The sequence below is a fragment of the Sceloporus occidentalis genome, unplaced genomic scaffold (assembly GCF_023333645.1).
Source record: "Sceloporus occidentalis isolate IW3139 unplaced genomic scaffold, rSceOcc1.0.p SCAF_4, whole genome shotgun sequence".
Taxonomy (NCBI): domain Eukaryota; kingdom Metazoa; phylum Chordata; class Lepidosauria; order Squamata; family Phrynosomatidae; genus Sceloporus; species Sceloporus occidentalis.
The window spans coordinates 68100442-68120202 of NW_028316984.1; the positions used below are offsets into that span (position 1 = coordinate 68100442).

Consider the following 19761-nt stretch of genomic DNA (forward strand, 5'->3'; position numbering starts at 1 on the left):
TGCTTCTTTGGTAGCCTACTTACTATATTTACTTTTTTTAAAAAAAAAATTGTATCTATATCATTATGCTTTATTTTACTACTGTCTGCATAACTGATTCCAGATCTGTCTCTTGTTGCCCTGCAAGAAACAAAGAATAATAGTCTTTATTAAACATGTCTCTTGGAGATACACTTTTAACAACTTGCAAATGGATTTTTTCATACAAAATTTCATTTGAATCTGGGAGTTAGTTGATAATTTAGCAGTGGCAACATATCACTTTAATTCATAACTTAGGCTCCTGAGTGCTCAGGAACTCTTCAAGAAAAGAAATGTGTTTGGGTAGATTTATACTGTTCTGGAGTTCTAGCCTGGAATATATCTTCTTTGAGAAGATTTAAGGAAGTTTATTCTCTGTATATTCAGAATAGTTGTTTTAATGCTATCTATCCATCTGTCTAGATGTTTATCTAGATGGACGGACGGATGGATGGATGGATAGATAGAGTGGAGAAATGCTTTATTGAAGATAACAGCTTGTTTTCATAAAATATATAGGATCAAAGGTATTCCCTATCCAGCTGTTTTGCAGGAATTGTATGTTATATATACTGACTTATATTTCTTGAGGGAGTTAAATTAGTGTTACAGGTGCACTGCCCAGAACATGTTTAATAAACTGAAATGCTTCAGTTTGTTAAACATAGGAAAGGAGTAGAAAGTCTGGTGTCCGCCAGATATTTTGTACAGCAACTTCCACTTGCCCCAGATCCAGGGGTAAGATAAGAGTGACAGAGAGAAGACTAGGCAGTAAGCAAGAATCACCTACTGTTAGGAGTTTATCACATGGGAGGAATTTCTCTTAATTTCAAATGAAAAGAAAGTGGAGCCAGAACGCATTCACATGAATTCGCTAGTTCAGCGAATTTAAGTGAATTCGAATTGCATTTGAACTGACTTACCATTGCCCAAAAAAAGCTTACCATTGCCCGAAATTGTGTGTGATCACCTCTCATGCAATAACATTAAACCCCATGATTGCATTTGGATTGCCATTGCATTATACTTCCAATTTCCCTTGTCTGATAACGTCCTTACTTATCCCCTGCTACCTTTCTGTGTCCAGAGAGCTGATGAACAAGCAAACAGGTGGCAACACTCAGCGCAGCATCAGGAGATCTAGTGGTTTCATAGAATCATAGAGTTTGAAGAGACCACAGGAGGCATCTAATCCAATCCCTGCCATGCAGGGATACACAATCAAAGCACTCCTGACAGATGGCCATCCAGCCTCTGTTTAAAGACCTCTAAGGAAGGAGACTCCACTATACTCCGAGGGAGTGCATTCCACTGTTGAACAGCTCTTACTGTCAGGAAGTTCTTCCTAATGTTGAGGTGGAATCTCTTTTCCTGTGGTTTGCATCCATTGTTCCAGGTCCTGTTTTCTGGAGCAGCAGAAAACAAGCTTGCTCCTTCCTCAATATGACACCCCTTCAAATTTCTAAACAGGGTTATCATGTCACTACTTAACCTTCTCTTCTCCAGGCTAAATATACCCAGCTCCCTAGACTGCTCCTCATAGGGCATGGTTTCCAGACCTCACACCATTTTGGTTGCTCTGTTCTGGACACGGCCCTGCTTGTCAATATCAATTAGAAATTAATCTTGGTTTGTGGGGCTAGTCAACCAAACATTCCTGTTGTCACTGTGTACCAACTCCGGATAATGGTGAGGGGCAAGCTTTTGAGTCAGAGATTGGAGGCCTGGTTCTAGGGCCCTTTCACCCTCCACAATTATAGCAATATGGTTCTTCTTTAGCTGCCATGGCAACATTCTATGGAATCTTGGGATTTGTAGTTTGTTCACAGGCACTGGAGAAGCTCTTTGGCTGAGAATTCTAAATACCCTTCTCTAAACTGCAAATCCCAGGATTCCATAGGTTGCCACCATGACAGTTAAAGGGGAATCATAGCAAGATAACTGTATGTTGCGAAAGGGACCCTGAAAATAAATTGTTTGAAGTATGTCTTTGCTTTGCTTCTTGTAGAGTTCTACACAGATTTTACTGGAACAACTGTCTTGCCATATATTGTGGGAGACTAATGAAAGGAACATTCATATGTGTTGTTAAGCTCAGTTTTGGTGTTATGTCAGGGAAAATCAATACACTCGTGGAAGTTTAAGGTTTAACCATAATGTTTTTTTTTTTAATTTAAATTTGGTTTATCCACAATATTATATTTTCAGTTTAATTTAAAACAACAACAAGAGGAAGTTAGCTTCTTTTAAAGCCTTGGTTTCCCTTAAGAGATAAATGAATGTCTGGACTACACCAATTCACATGGTAGAATACTTCTCTCTGAAAAAAATCCCAATAGATCTAAACTAGATCTCCAGGAGAATAGTTATTTAATCTTTTCCCAGGCATGCTAATTTCTACATGGGAGTCAGGATTTACATATTTCTTTATGGAAAAACATTCCATAAGCTGGTACAACTAACTCAGTGAGAAGTAGGTCTTAAACTGTATCTGCATCACTTAGTAGTGATACTGTACAGCTTGCTAGCATGCCAAATTACTAGAAATTTCCCATGTTGATACCAGTGACATTAAAGCAGTTTAATTGTATGTTATATGTGCCACCTAACTGTAGTTTTGAGATATCCGTGGAGCACAGCCTCAGTTCACAGGATAAGAATGGCATGGAAATAATTCTTATAAATAGCTGTTTGCCTTTTATTATTGCAGTCTGAATTTTCCAATGTCCAGTTCATAGAAGAGGTAACTGTTCTAAAAATAAACATTCTGTTCACTGATTTCTCTGACTTGTAGCACAAGCTTCCATATATGACAGGGTTGGTAATTGCATACAAAAGTTCATGCTTTTTAAAATGAAACCATTTCACTTCATCTTAAAGGCACCACTACTTCCTTTTAAAAGTATATATACTTTATTTTTAAGTAAATGACTGTTCTGTTTGCTAAATTAGCATTCCTTAGTTGGGTACTGCATTTTGCATAGAATGTATGCATGCTAGTGTAGTTGTACAAATATTGTAGCCATAAAATTCTGTCATCAGCCCAAAAATTTCATTGATTGTAATACAGTTTCTATCACAGTGAAAATTTATCTTGGAGAATCTAACTGATGCAGAATATGATCTGACTGCACTCTAAACTTTAGCTAAATAAAGTCTGAATTACAGCAGTATTAAGTGTCTGCATAGAAATGCAGGAGTGTTTTGTTTTCTATCATTTAAAATAAACCCTAAATTTCTCCTTTTGGCAACCTGGATTATGCAATTACAAGAATATCCTTTCTGCTGACTTGTGTTTAAAGAATAATTTCTGTGCCTCTAAAGTTAAATTTCAAAGTTCCCACTGTCACATATCCTTTAACTAAGGGAAATTTGTGGGCTTATCAATTTGAAGAAAGTGGGTGGGAGCTGCTCCTCAGAAACAAAATGACCATTGGCAGAACGAGCAGGCTAGAGTTGTGTAAACCAGTTACGCTGCTGCTGTGACATCACTAGTCCTGAACATTTTTTTACATAACTGCAGGATTGCTCACCTTTCTCCTCTTATTGTTATGTGACACACCACAAAACCAATTCAAGCCTTCACTAGGATATATTAAAAGAGGTCTGTAAGGGAGCAGAGTTCTGTTGAAGTAACAGATTCCAACCACACCTGAATCATTGAAATCTCCATAGGAAACCAATGACTGCATTGAATGCACATAGGTGTATGGCAGGGAGTAGTCTCGTGCTCTGCTCTGCTACCAATTCCCATAATGCTGCTGTGCCATCAATGCCTTTAAAAAGTTGTGAAAGCAACTTCTTTTAAAGTAGAACTGTAGTCCTAGAAATGCAATCCTGCTTTAAAACAAGTCATGCACTGTGCACAATTCTTGTTGCTAAAGAGAAATACAGTTGGGTTTTTCACTGTTGCTGTACCACTGAAATTCGGTGGACCAGTTTTGGAGGACAATTAACTTTCCTCATCATGATGTTAGCCAAAACTTAATGCTGTAATGTACAGTTTCTGGTATACTTGGAAGATCCAATATGCTGCACCCATCACTAGGAAGTAGCCAACCTCAAGTTTAATAATAATAATAATAATAATAATAATAAATTTTATTTGTATACCGTTTTCCCCTATAACTAAATAGATTCTAAAATGTTATCTGTGTGTGTTAAGTGATAGCTATCTGGGGTTCTGTGCAAGGAGAAAGATGGCATATAAGTTCAATAATAAATAAATATATAGAACTGTTAGATATCCTTTCTAATGCCAGTTTGCCCTCTGCCACATGCTTCTCTTCACATCTTCTACTGGTGAAACATATTTCCCATTCTTTACATTATCAAAACTGTCATTCTTAATATGTGGCGTTTGCTTTAAGCCAAATGAAACATATAGGAAAAGCAGAATGTTCTTTAACTCAGTTTTGCAGCTGTGTTGCTATTGTCCTCATAATGTCATAAGTTTTGGTATTCCCTTTAGAAGAAGAGTGATGCTGGAAATCTCTCCCATTGCCAAATGAAGAGAGAAGGGGCTGCACTGTCAGTGAGAAAAATATAAGGCATCAATGTAAATACTGTACAAAGTAGTGCCTCTCAGGCTATTTGATGTGGTAGACTGACTTTTTCCCACTAATGTGCCAAGTACCAGTACCATATTTCTGTCTGGAAACTACACCTGTTTGTTTCTTTCTTTGCTGGAAGCTGATTGCAGGCTGGCAGGCAATACCAGTCCAGGATCACCACTGAGTAGAACTGATATGAAGGACCTGCAGATGTTTTTCATGCTTTGTTGGAATAGTGAATTTCTATGTGTTTCAATCCTACTTTCAATGCAGGTGTGGCCCTTGTTTTAGTGCAACTATGAGAGCTCCAGGGGAGAGCAAATGGAAGGAACCAAAATGAACACAGCAAGAACAGGAGAGGAAAGCCCCCCACAAGTTTATCTGTTCAAACCTTTGGCAAGACTGATCTTCCCATGCCCTAGGGCAGGACGTATGAGGGAGAAAGAAAGCATGGAGGGACAGAGTTGTGGGAGTGAACAAAGGCAGAAGGACAGAGAAAAAAGGGTGGCCTGCCCACTTTCATTCTGGCCTGCTCAGTTCTAGTTTTAGCTTCACTTACTCTAGCATGCAGCCTACAACAGCTGATTCTTGATGATATCAATCCAAAGTGTTGTGGCACCTTAAAACTCACAAGCTGTATGTAGTATAAGCTTTTGTGAACTTCATCCTACTTTATCAGATACACTCCCATCAAGGATGCATCTCAAAAAAGTAGGTTGAATGCATCCTTTGATAGGAGATTGGTCCCCTGCAGCCTTGTTTTAAACCATAACTATATATTGACTATAAATCAACCTCATATATAAGTCAAGGGCAGGTTTGGGGGCCAAAATTATGGATTTTAACATGACCCATGGATAAGTCAAGGGTAAAACTTAGAGGCATGTAATGAAGGTGTAAAGGACAAAGCAAAGGAAAACAACACCAAAGAACTTACAGAATTCCAGCAGGCATAATGATTTGTGCTCATACTAAAGGCTAGGTGGATGAGAGAGTAGAAGGGGGTCATTGCTTCCAGGGCAGATTAAACTCTTGCCTTTCACCAGGGGATGGTTATATGAGTTAAAGTACAGTACTTACATTGACCTGTAGATAGGTTGACTAAAGGTTTTTGGGTCAATTTTTAAACCTAAATTTCTAGACTATTCAGAAGTACAGTGCGCCCTCCCTCAGGATCCCTCAGCGTAAGGGGAAATCAGTGTATGCTGAAGCCCCATAGGAAGTAATGGGGCTTGCACCCATGGTACGCAGTGGTGCAGTGGCGCGCGCCCCATTACTTCTTCCGGGGTGCGCAACGGCCTCTTCTGGCGTGGCTTTCAGTATATGCTGAAAGCCGCATATGGTGTGCCCACGTAAAATGCGGGCGCACTGTATATACCTATGTAAGAAAGAGAGTAGCATTGATCTGATTTTATTTCTAACCAGCATCAACTTAAAAAAAAACACTAATGCTCTAATTACCCAGAGCAAAAATTGTGGCCCAGTTATAAATCACAAATTCTTTGTGGTCAAGGAAAGGCATCTTAATCTTGCTGAGTTCAGTGATGGAAAATAATGCACTTACCAGTAGGTTGTGGCCTGTAATATCCATGCCTTGATATGGGTGTGGTGAAAGGGCAACATGCCTAGACTTGATGCCTTGTATGGCTGTCATTTCAGGCAATCTCGGAGCAACATTTAATAAGCTTTGAATCTAATCCTGCTTGGTTGTCCTCTGCTAAAAAAAAGTCTGGTGCAATAGAGAATAGATGGCTTAATGCTACTTGGGGATAACTCACCTTAATGGGCTTAATTCTTACAAAGCTATATTTGAGTTGTCTCTTTATTCTAGTACAAAAAGGCTAATCAGAATCAAGCTTTAGGACTCTTTTTGGTCGCCTTCCACACTTTCAGTATGAGTTCACAACAGTTGGTAATTGATCAGTTAAATAGATTTTGGGCAATTAAAAGCTGCCTTCATTAATCAACAGATTTTTAGAATTGTTTTTAATATCAATATGATATATAAAAACTGCAGTTGGGAAGGACCATGTTTAAAATGGCATACATTCCTTTGTGAACAGGCAATCAAGAAATGCCTTTTTTGAATTCATGTTTGTGACCTAGACTGCTACATCTGAAAGCCTGGCAAATCCTTTCTAGTCCTTGGGGATAAAGAAGGGATTTTAGGGCTGCAACACTGCTTTGAAATAGTATGTATACATATATATCATTTTCATTTGTTAGACCTATTTAGGAACAAGGCTTTGCCTTCAGTCCAGAGTTCTTCTGATTCCTAGTCAATTAAATTTAATAGTTCAAATCAATTTTATATCATTTTAAAATTGTACAAGAAGTCTTTAGGTTACATTTTAGCACAATGATTGATTGGGTATTCTTCTTTACCTTTATTCTATTTTTTTATATTAGCAGTTCATGGTCTGTGCAGTAATCTGCTCTTGGTCTTCTTTTTGCAAAGAGAATGGAGCTTCTCCATCTTCTGCTTCCAATTATGTATGTTATCTGATTTCTGAATTAGCTATCAGGTGATGCCCGTGTAGCAGTCACCTCTTTGATTGCCTGAATAATATGTTTGTGATGAACAAACTGTTGGCTTCACAAAATCAGTTGTTCTAGTGCGTCTTTTCTTGATCCTAGCTCAAAATCTCCTACGATGTTTGATTTGCTCTGTTTCCTACTTTTGTGTCCCAGTCACCTATGATTTAACAACATGCCCTGTTTTGGTATATGATCAATTTCCTTCTGTAGAATCTTCCTTTTCCGCCCCTGTGTTTGGAACATAAGCTTGGAATATGGTTATATTGATGGGTTTTCCTTTGTCTTATTGATAGTATTCAGTCATACTTTGCATTATATCCTTTGACTGCTTTAGCCACATCTCTTCTCACAATTGATGCAACTCCATTTTTTCTTAGATTTTCATTTCTTGAGTAAAATACTGTGTAATTATTTGAATGATGATGTCCCATTCCTGTCCACTTTAGCTCACTCAACACAAGTTTTGCAATGTTTACAAGTTCCATGTCTCATTTTACTATGTCTAGCTTCTCTGATTCATGCTTCTCACATTCCATGTTCCTATAATACGTGTTGTGCAGCTTTGGATTTTCCTTTTACCTCTGAGCACATCAACAACTGAATTTCCTTTCAGCATGAGTCCAGTTGCATCGCCACAATACTACTCCTATTTGCTTGTTGAGTGCCTTCGAGCCTGGGAGTCTCATCTTCTGACGTTATCTCTAGTTTCATTTTGAGCTGTCTTATCATAAGGTTTTCAAGATAAAAGACTTCATTGTCTTCTTTTGCTCAGTACTAATAGATGTTAGCTATGGTGTCACTGCCATTGTCTCTGAGAGATCCTCTGCCAGTTTCACCCACCTGCCCCACATTGCTGCTGCCCAGTAGCTGTTTGACATATTTAACCCTGAGCAAAAGCCTGTCTGACATGGAAGATCCTACCAACAGCACTGTCAACATACCCTCTTTCCTCACAGGAACACATGATCCCACCACCACAGAAGGACGTGGTGGAAAATCTGAAAGTCTGTATTTTTAAAAGATAAAAACAAAAATGTTGCCAACCTAATAAAATTATACCAAAAGCAGTACTTCTTGACATGATTTTTATGTTGATATAGTCAATTCCAATGCACTGTAAAGTAATGGTATAGAATCATAATGTCGGAGGCGACCTTGGAGATTATCTAGTCTAATCCCCTTTTTGTACAGTATCATGAAGGGGTATTCCATCTCACATTGTCTTCTATAGTGTATTATATTATACATCAACACATGTCCATTGTTTCTGCTGAACGTTACCATTTATAGGTCTAATATTCTGAAGACAGACTGGCTACCATACATAATTTAAATAGAATTGTCATATCTAGATTCAAACTGTTTAGGAAAATAAAAGATAGAAAAGTGTTTCATATCCAGTAATTATGTGGGTAGTTTCCATTTGGTTACTAAACTGCAGCAAATTTAAAGGAATCCCAGTATTATTTTTACATCTCCAACAGTGATTATTACTATTAAAATACATTATTAATGGGAATATAGTATCATTCATTTTTAATTGATTTCCCCTCAACCTTCATCAAAGGATTGCTTGTTAATTATCTTACAAGTACAAACCTTCTCTACTCCTTGTATCTTTCTAGTATACTCTTTTTTTTTAACTTGCCTCATTGAATGGGTAGGATTTGTACAAATTTGGAAATAGAAATGATTATTTTGGAAACACTGGATGAACAACATAGAATCATGTGCACATTGCCAGATGTTTTCTTAGTGGGACATGAAGCAGTAGCTATGGTTCCAGCCATCTGGAACCAAGGTTTTCTAGTTCTTTTGATGTTTTAAGTTACTAAACAGATGTTTCTCTCCTTCATCTTAATTACTTTGCAAATCAGCAGCAGAATAACATTCCCCCTTCCTTCAGAGCCCCCCTCATTCAAATCTCAAGTGAGATATGAATTTTATTTATTTTAAAATCTTTTATATGGCTTTTTAATAGTTTTATATAGTATAGAGGGGGATTTTTAAAATTCTGTTTAAAATTTTATTAAGGTATTTTCCCCATTTGGGGAGAAAGGCAGCATATAAATTAAATAAATAAATTACATAAAATTAGTGGGTGGGTGGATTTGGGAATAGTTTCTGCTCAGAAACTATCATCAGAGATGTTTCCCATGCTGCAGTAACCACTGCTATTACCACAAAGGAACATGGAGGAGTATGCACTTTTTAAATGCAGCAGTAACATAGCAGATGAGATAGCCATGGTCATCCTAGTTGTTCCTTATCTGTCATTATGTAAAATCTCTGTCTCCAGTTTCTAGAAGGAAACAGAACTCCTCCTTAACCTTCCTGTAGGCTGGGTAAATGAATGAGCAGATGAACAATATCAGATTGCCATTGTTGCTGTGTGTAAAGGTAGACACATTTTATCTGTGTTACAACTTGGGGGCATTTTTGCACTACAGAGTTATAGCACTAAGATACTACTTTAACAGCCATGGCTTCATTTTATGGAATTCTGGGATTTGTCATTTGGCCAGAGGTACCATAGAAGCTCTCTCACTGAAAATTATAAATGCTCCTCCTTCAACTGCAAAACCAAGGATTCCATAGGATGCAATCATTGCAGTTACAGAAGAATCATAAAGTTAAAGAGGAATCATAGAATCATAGACCACAAGGGCTATCCAGTCCAACCCCCTGCCACGCAGGAACTCACAATTAAAGCACCCTAAGAGATGGCCATCTAGCCTCTGTTTAAAAACCTCCAAAGAACAACACTCCACTACTCTTCAAGGAGTGTGTTCCACTGTTGAACAGCTCTTACTGTAAGAAAGTTCCTCCTAATGGTCAGGTGGAATCTTGTTTTGTTTTGTTTTGTTTTGTTTTGTTTTTGTAGCTTGTATCCATTGTTCTAGGTCCTATTCTCTGGAGCAGCAGAAAACAAGCTTGCTCCATCCTCAATATGACTCTCCTTCAATTAAACAGGGCTATCATATCACATCTCTTCTCCAGGCTAAACATCCCCAGCTCCCTAAGTCTCTCCTCATAGTGCATGGTTTCCAGATCCTTCACCATTGTGGTCACCCTCGTCTGGGCACTCTCTAGCTTGTCAGCATCCTTTTTGAATTGTGGTGCCCAGAACTGGACACAGTGTTCCATGTGAGGCCTGACCAAAGTAGAATAGAGTGGCACTATTAACTTTCCTTGATCTAGACACTATACTTCTGTTGATGCAGCCTAAAATTGCATTGGCCTTTTTAGCTGCCGCATCCCACTGTTGACTCATGTTCAACTTGTGGTCTACTAGGTCTACTAGATCCCTTTTACATGTGCAGTGCGCCTGCGTTATACGCGGCTTTGAGCATATGTGCAAAGTCACACTGGGCGCAAGGGGCAGTGTGTCCCATTTGGATGAATGGGGCGCGCGTGCACCGCCCCACCACCACATGCACGAGCCCCATTCACTTGAATGGGGCTTGAGCATGCACGGTATTTGGCTTACGCGGGGGGGTCTGGAACAAATTCCCCACGTAAGCCAAGGGTGCATTGTACTGTTGTTAAACCACATGTTCCCCATCTTATATATATGTATTTAATTTTTTCCCTCCCTAAGTGCAGTACCTTACATTTCATAAAAGAGTCCATGGTTGCTTTAACAATATGAAGGACCCTGTAGATATACGGTATTCTAGATAGATTATGCTTCCTATGAGGATCCAGGAATGGACTGAAAGCACCACCCACTGCTTCTGGTAGTAAAATTTGGAAAATTAGCACTCATTTATATTGTACCAGTTACACATATTTTTCATGTTATGTCTTTTGTGGAAATCCACCATGATGTGTTACGATTGCTGCAAAGTCCCCAGTATGTTTCTGCAGTACAGTGCATGTGGTGTTTGTTTGTTTGTTTGAAAATGGGTATGTAGCTAGTTGAGGACACATAAACAATAATGTGTTGCATGACCTTAAGACAGTAAAGCTAACTAATCCTCAAAATAATTTCTTTTTGAGCCCCAGACATAACCAATTCTCAGTTTTCAGCATTCTTTTTATTATCTCTTGCCATCTAAAACTGTACATGGTACACAGTTTGAGTTATTGCAGCTGGGAGAGAGGGAAACATATTTTTCTGTCCAGGATAGGAAAGTAAAATACAAAAGTGATCCTGTTTTGATGGTGTGTATATTTGTATTGAAGTTCATGGACTATCAAGCTGGCAAGAGCTAGAAATCTTTAGCCAAGTTTGTGCTATTTTGGTTAAACTAAACAGTGTCTTCATGTAAACCCCAAAACTCCAGGGAGTGTGCCTTTGAGTGTGTAATCCTCAATCTCCCTCTAAATTCTCCAGTTGATTGGAACTTTCTCATAGCATTGCTGAAGATACTACAATAGATTTCCCACTATAAATATTTCGACCATGCTTTTGTGTCTCGTACCCAAGTGGAGCTGACTCAAGGCATTTCAGTGCTCTCTTTTTACAGACATGCAAACTTCCTTTGCAAGGCACTGTTAGTTGGCTGACAGCTATATAAACAGATGGGGGTGGGGAGTCAACATTCACAGCGATCTTGTTATTGTCTCTCCTGGGATTTTATTTTGTAAGGTGCCAAGAAATTCAAAATTCCTGACTGGAGTCACCAGACAGAGTTTTCTCAGAACTATGAGAAAAGAATCTCATCTCTGGAGGTCAGCAAGGGCATTAGTAGAGGAAATACCAAATGCTTCACTGAGAGACATTTGGCCTTCAAGCTCAGGGAATGAAGCAATTGCCTAGGTCACAGAATGCAGAAAACTTTTCCGGAACGTTTTGTGTCTGCAGTAAATATAGACAGCTTTCCTTTCTATTTGTATGTTTATTTAAAGAACTTTGAGAGAAATATATTGGACATTGAACACTTCGTATATTTTTATGTCCACAGATCACTATTACTTTCTTTCTGCACATATTCTGTTGTGTACAGTTGGCATGGGCTGGGCCCCTTGAGGTTCAGGATGATGGGTTGGTGGCTTTGTGAAAATATCTTCTAAGAATTAGAAAGTGCAGTTCAGATTATTTCACCTAGAACAGGAGAGGAGAACCATTAGCCCATAAGCCTAGCCTCTAGATCATGGAAGCCCTAGAGGAGGGTCTTGTCCAAGCTCCACCCCTTTCCATCCCAGTTGGGAAGATACACAGCAGCGATCCCCATTTATCATTCATCAGTGGCCACACAGGGATTCTGCCATGCCTGTTGGCACCCTCCTCCAAGGTGAATGGAGCAGGGTGAGGGTGGTAGCATCCATACTTGTGATTGATTGGGATTACTGTACATGGAGATTCCTTTTTCTCATACTTCTTGTTCTTTCATTGAATAGTGAGGAGCAAAGAGATTGTTGCAGGGTTCTGAGCTTTTGTCTGCACTGAGAAACTGGAACGGGCTATTAGCGGGGAAGACAGAGTGCAACTGAGCTCTACCATTTGACATCATCTGGCCCTGCATATTGGTTGGGAGGGAAATTTCAACTCCCAAACCAAGAGAGTTCCCTGCCTCTTCTTTAGGAAGTCCTGATTTGAGAAGAAGGAGAGTGTTAAGACAAAGTGAGACTTGGAAAAGAGATTCCCATATGAAACAATATCTTGAGCATAGGAAAAGGAAGTTCTGTTACTAGTTTCCATCACTGTTTTATGTCAGTCTGTCTGTCTGTCTGTCTCAAATAAGAACAAACTTGCAACATTAGGATCATTTTCCTGCCAAATAAGAATGCTGAGCTGTATTCATAAAAAAAGGCCAGCCCTAACATTAAGAAGATTGAGGCAAGTGCCTCAAGCAGAAGGTGTTGGAAAGTAGACGTTGCATCCTCCCAGCTGGTTTTCATGAAGTCTCCAGCTATCTTCTTCTGGAATGAAGAGCTGGGTCCCCTAAATTAGACTGCTCTCTCAGACATGGTGAAAGATGCTGGATACTTTCCCACTGCAGTGTTAAAGTAAGATTCACCTGGTAGCTGCTATCTTTGAACTCCAGAAAAGGTGCTCTTTTTCTCCTTCAGTTCCACTTCTGGTCCTAAGGAACAATTCATACATATTCTGCTTTGCTTGACTTTTAGCTGTGGCACTGACTCAATGAGAATCCTCCCCCCCTCAGTCTCATTATGTCTAGACAATGAAAAACCTATTTTCTTTTTTAATATCATTGATTATACTAATAAAATGGTTGCATTATGGAACTATGGAAGCCTTCCATTTGTTCTCAGTGAAATAGTTGTCTCTGTTCACATTGTCTGTGGGGAGAATGGCTGTTAGTTATGATGGCCATCCGGTAATTTCTCCGAATGCAAAAGAAACACACCACCATTTATTACCATTTGCTTGGAAGCAAGATGGGAAAGAGCATTTATCTTCATACCCTAGTGAGAGACATCTATTTGGCTATTGTAGGAAGCAGAATAATGGATTTCATTAGTTTGTTCCCAATCTTGGGTTCTTAAGTGTTGTTGGATTACAATTCCCATCAAAACACACTCTGTTCTAAGTCCATTTGCAAACAATGTTTTTCAGAGAGTTGAAGGTGAATATGGTTGCCCACCAGCACATATTTTATTTTTGTCCCAGTCTATAATTTAACATTTTTTGCACTTATTTGCAAAGCCTGTTTGACTTGAGACAGTACTACTACAGCAGAGATAAATAAGGGCTGCAGGGTTGATGGTCAATCTTACAGTCTTACCATCAGTGTCTGAAAGATAAATTTACATACAGCTTAAGATGTGATATCTCATGAGTTCATCCTGTCTATATGCAGAAAATGCCTGCAACGTTTGTACATTCTATGATGTCAGTTATATGCAAAATTAGACTTGTGTGGTTGTTTTAGTCTGATGAACTCTTCTTTGAATATGTTTCATTATACTATAGATCATATAATAACTTGGCAGGGCATCAATAAGCATAGAAGGAATGCCAGAGTGTAGACAGCAGTGTGAATTGTTGTACCAGATTAGAGAGAGAGAGAGAGAGAGAGAGAGATCAAGTGCTTGGAAATAGAAACGACTATGATTTTCAAGCTGCTGAAATTTTTACATTGTGACAGTAGTACCCCATTTCCACAAGGGCTTTGTTGTAGTAGTTGTTGTTAAAGCAGTTTTGCAAGAAATCAAAAGCACTTTTAAACTGGTTTTCTCAAAATGAAGTTGTAAAGTCATTGCACCTACATTTGGAGGAGGTAGAAATAAGCACATAAGTGAGGATGAGCTGTTATACTAGAAATACAGAACCTTTGAAAAAGTCTGTTTTCACAATCAGGTGAATCATACACTGTATAGGTCTTGTTAAAGTGTACTATGGGGTGTTGGTATGGGTTTGTTCTTCTTAATATTTCACCCAATTGCGGAAAAATTAAGCGTGAATCCACCATTGTCCTCATATATCAGCTTTCTTTATTCATGGGGAGCTGTTATGAGTAGAACTGATACATGGTTTGCTAGCTTAGGAAATGATTTTATACCAAATAAGAGCATTGGCTCATGTAGCCCAGTATTATCTACACTAACTGGCAGCAACTTCACTATGTTTTTTGAGACAGAAATCATCTGCCAGCCTTACTGGCAGAATATGGAACTCAGGACTTTACGTTTCCAAAGCATATGTTCTGTCACTGAGCTATGGCTTCTCCCTCCCAGCATTCTCAAGTGGTACAGCTTAATGAGGGATTGAAAATAACATTGTAATGAATAAAGCTGTCCCCTTCCCAAACACATTAAAATTTGGAACAAGTCGTAATATTACTCCTTGTTTTCTGCTGTAATTTTGATGATAACTGTTCTATTTGTGGCATAATGAATAGTGATTGCTCATATTTTAGAAATGTTACCCTGCAACTGATGGGGTTAAAGCCCATCCCCACTGCAAAAAAACTGAGCTACATTTACTTCTTTTTCATTCTGGAAAACAAAATGCAGGTTCCATGGCATCTTTAAAAAAGCTGCAGAAGTTTCAGGAAACCACCCAAAATGGTAGCAGAGTAATTTCCAGAAGCACCCTAGAGTCAGACAACTTCTACTGGGCATAGCTGTAGGGCACTTTCAGAAATAATATCATTGACCTTTCCAGGAAGCTTTCTGGGGTGCTTGTAGCCTTTGCATGAAGCAACATATGTCCAGCACAACTTGTTTTTTTAGTTTGAAATAGAAAAGGGAAGGAAACAGAGTTTTCTGATAGATATATGACTGCCACCCCCACTGAGTTTCAATGGGATATTTTGCTGGCAGGGTATGTTCCTAATTTTTTTAAAATTGATGCTTTAATTATTTGTGACTTAAGTTATATTTGCCAGCCTAGTAATATTAATGATAGTGACTTGCTTGGTAAACTCAGCAACAAGTAGTGCCACAAGGCTCCCCTCCACTATAATGTCTCAGGCCCCAAGTATAATGGGAATCATGTCCTTAGATTTGGCTTATAGTATTTCTCAGTTGTTGTTATTGTTGTTTTAAAATCATATATCACAAGCTACTTTAATGTGTGTGTTTTATATGTTACATTACAAACATTCTGTACCACACTCACACATTGTGTGTATGTGTGTGAGGGGGGTTAGCATCTAGTTATTTCTTCTGCCACTTTTGCCCACCTCTTTACAAGGGAGCCAGAGGGGGCTGAGAAATGGAAGGGGTGCTGGCAAACAAGAATACATACAGATGAAGGCTAAGGAAAGAAGCAGACGTTTTCTTTTTTGGTTTTTCTGCATATGAATGTGTTAAAATTAAAGACAAGCCTTATCAGAGGTTCTCTACATAATTTCTGGTCCTGACAGAATAAGAACTAATTGTCATTGTGTGAAAAGTTCTGTACTACAGCAAACTAGGAGGCCTGGTGGTCCTACTTCATCTCTGTCCTCTCTTTTTTTCCCATTAGGATCATTGTGCTCACTAATCATCGATAAAGCCTTTCCTGAAGATGAAGGCCAGTACAAATGCATAGCTGAGAATGCCTCAGGAAAATCAGAGTGCACTTGTAATGTGACGGTGGAAGGTAAGTGTACTGACCAGAGCTGAAAAACCCTGAAGTAACTTTCCCCACCCTCTACATCAATGGAGGCAGTTACAACCCTGTTTATGCCAAACTCCAGCTTCTTCCAATCTGATTCTGATTTGTGTAATTATTAAAAAAAAAATGGAGGTGGGATTTATATGTTTTCTCTGTTGCATTCCTTCCATGAAAATCTTGTAATTCAATCCCTAAAACAAACAGCACACTAGCCATATGGAACTCAGCCCTGCATTCACATTGTTGTGCACTTTAGTTAAAGAGCCTCCACACTCACACTCCCAAAATATGCTTCTGTGGTTACTCAAAAGACTCTTCAGGGTTACCACAGTACCACATCCAGAGTTTCCATGTTAGTTTAATGCCTCATGTAAATAGATGCATCAGGAACAATTGAGCCAATTTGTGGGTTATATAGGAATTAAATGAATAAAAACAGATACTTTTGTGCTAGATCTGGTACCCATCAAATTGAAGCTGGGAGATTTTACCACAAAAAATGGTTCTGGTGAGAGTGTTGCTTCTTGTAGCTGGTATCCTGCAGTCAATAGCTTGTGCTAAGCTCCCTTGGCATCAACCTGTACAAGGCTTGACTCAAAGCATTTCTGAAAATCGCTTGAACTCACCCTGAGCAAAAACCATGTAGACCAGTTCCAGGATTAATGTTGCATTAATATCTTTTTTGTTGCTGTTCCCATGAGCCGCAATATTAATCAGAATGTAATCAAAATGCTGTGTGATCAGAATGCTGGACTAGATGGGCCTTTGGTCTCATCCTGCAGGGTTGTTTCTATGTTCCTAAGTTCTTCCATTATTGCAGTTTATTAATGTTATTACACATATACCATCAGTGATTTGAGCACTGAACTATGACTCTTGAGACCAGGATTCGAATCCCCACTTGGCCATGGAAACCCATTGGGTGACCTTAGGCAAGTCACACTCTCTCAGCCTCAGAGGGAGGTACTGGTATAACAAATGCAATTTGGAGTAATCTTAGTAAGTGGAGGTCTTTTTAAAATAAAACAACAATGACAAATGATGAGTTTACACTTTGGACCAGTATAGAACTGTGTTGGTTCAGACAAAAGTTCCATCTCCACATGCATCCCAATGCTGGGCTCCTGGATCTAGAATGTCCATAATTTTTAACTAGCAGATGATTTTTAACCCAGTTTGAGATCACTTTAACTGCCATGGCTCAACACTGTGGAATTCTGGGAGCTGTAGTTTTGTGAGGAATTTGGCCTTCTCTCTCAGACAGCTTTGGTGCCACAGTAAACTACAGAATTCCATAGCACTGAACCATGGCAGTTAAGGTAGTCTCACACTGGATTATTTCTGCAGTGTAGATGCAGCCTAGCATGACCAGTTGTTGTGGGTGATGGTTGTTGTAGTCCAACAACATCTGAAGATCAGTGATTGTGGGCTACTAATGTAATCCATTTTTCTGCTTTCCATAATGGCCAAACAGATGCCTGAAAAATAAAAGCCCATCAGTGGGGCTTAAATCCAAAAGCTCCCTCTTACTGTTGCTTTCTAGCAAATAGTATTACATTGTGATGTGTTGCTTTTTAATCTGCAGGTCCCCTATGGCCATTATGACTCATAGCCATTGGTAGACTTCTTCATGGATTTGTCTTTAATCTGTTCTTAAACTCTCATGGCAGCGATTTCTGTACATGTCCTTTTGCCTACCCTAAGCCATCGGATGACTCTGTACTCTAGGATTATGTGTGATAGTGGAAAGAAAGAACATGCATTATTTTATAAATCTCTAATTCTGCTCCTTCTCCATATGTTCTTTTAAAACTAAATTGCTGCCAAAGCCTTTCTCCACTACCCTTTCATACTTCCAAGAGCTTCCAGCCAAGAGTTTCCTTCTGGCACTGACTGGTAAGAAAGCATCCAGGCACCACTCAGAGTAGAAGTGATTTCTTACTGAAGAGGCTTAGATTTGCTTCACTCCTCATCCCTCCAGTTGTCTTATCACAAATACTGGCTTTCCCATCTATTTTGTTATGGGACAGTGAGCAGTTATGTTCTGAATTCCAGAGGCATTGATGGCATGTCAGTTCTCAGCATCCAGTTAAAAGTCAAGGGAATTAAAATGCTCACAGGCTGCCTCCACTGTTCATCCTCTTCCAGAATCTGTTGCCCTATTACATAGCTCGTCAGTCATTTGTAGATAATTCATGAAGAGGTTAAATCTTGGTAAAGGGCATTAAACAAGACACTGGCTCTTGCAAGAAGTGCTTCAGGATCCCTAAAGTCCATATAAGGCAGGCATCAATATCTTCAACTGCTTTACCAATATACTTAAAATGTGTCCTGAATTTCAACCTTCTAAGTCACCTTAGGTGGTTTGACAGCCTCTATATCTACCTTTCCCCACAGTGGTACCAGCAGAGTGTCAAGGCACCCTTATTCCCCAGTTTTCTTCAGTTTCTAAGACTAGAATGAACAGGTGATTTATCTCAGATGGAAGCAAGAATTCACATATTCCTGTAGACATCCATAAACCAATGCTATAAAATGTTGCTAACAGTAGGAAGTCTCCACTATCCTTCATAGGTGCTTCCTTGTCCAAAGGTTTCTCTAATATTTTCCTAAGTAGCTTCAGGGTTTAACATGAATTTATTGTGGGGATAAACACAATTTGTATTTTTGGATTCATTTTGGAATAATTATTCCCCTACTGCTTTTGCTATGTTCATTGCTCAGAAGCTATCTGTATTCTGAAAAGTCAGGAAAATGATGCCTGTGGTTTTACTACACATTTCTTGATACCATGACGAAGATGAGAAATGCAGTGTTCATTGTATGGTTGAAGATTCCAGGGACAACATAGGAAGGGAACAGAAATGAAACTGTCCCTGTCCCAGATACACAAATTTATAAGTCATGCTAAGAAAATCCTCTGAAGAATTTAAATTGCATTTACTCTAAGTATATGTTACCTGTCTTCTATGGCAGTGTTACTCAAAGTGGTGGTCCCTGGACCAGTGCCGGTCCCTAAGCCATTGTTTGGTGAGTTTCCAGGAAAGAAAGAAACAACTGTAGCCTATAGGCACTGCCCAGGCACATATTTGGTTACCTTCATCTTGTAGTTACATCATTTGTTGTTGTTGTGTGCCTTCAAGTTGTTTCAAGTTTATGACGACCCTAAAGCGAACATATCACAGGGTTTTCTTGCAAATTTCTTCAGAGTGGGGTTGCCATGGCCATCCTGGGAGGTTACTGGGTTTCCATGGACAAACTGGAATCCGAACCTGGTCTACAGAGTCTTAGTCCAAAGCTCAAACCACTATACCAGGCTGTCTCTCAATTGTTACATCATGTATCCTATTTAATAATCTACTTCTGCATACATTCTTATGTTACGTTTTGTGACTTGAACAAGTAGGGGGCAAAAAGAAATTGAGTTTTGTAAATTTCCTGTGTCTGTCCTTATCTTCTAGGTGACCTAGGCAAGTGGCTATTTACACCAGGGGTGAGCAACATGCATCACAAGACTGTTTTATCCTCCCCCTCCAGAAAAGCCCCCAGTGCCACCAAAATTCAGCAGTGAACTACTAAACCAACACCCTTAAAACTAACAGGAAATAGTCGCTTTTATTGAGTTTAAGCAGCTTG

At 39.1% G+C, this 19761-nt stretch overlaps 1 protein-coding gene across 5 annotated transcripts in view; it reads left to right on the forward strand.

The window, feature by feature from the left end:
- MYLK (myosin light chain kinase) overlaps positions 1-19761 on the forward strand; it is a 206922-nt gene that overhangs the window by 114029 nt on the left and 73132 nt on the right. For all 5 annotated transcript variants that reach the window (XM_089520242.1, XM_089520243.1, XM_089520246.1 and 2 more), the window contains one exon: positions 15994-16110. In XM_089520242.1, the coding sequence (XP_089376368.1) occupies positions 15994-16110 (117 nt within the window). The remainder of the gene's footprint in view (positions 1-15993; positions 16111-19761) is intronic.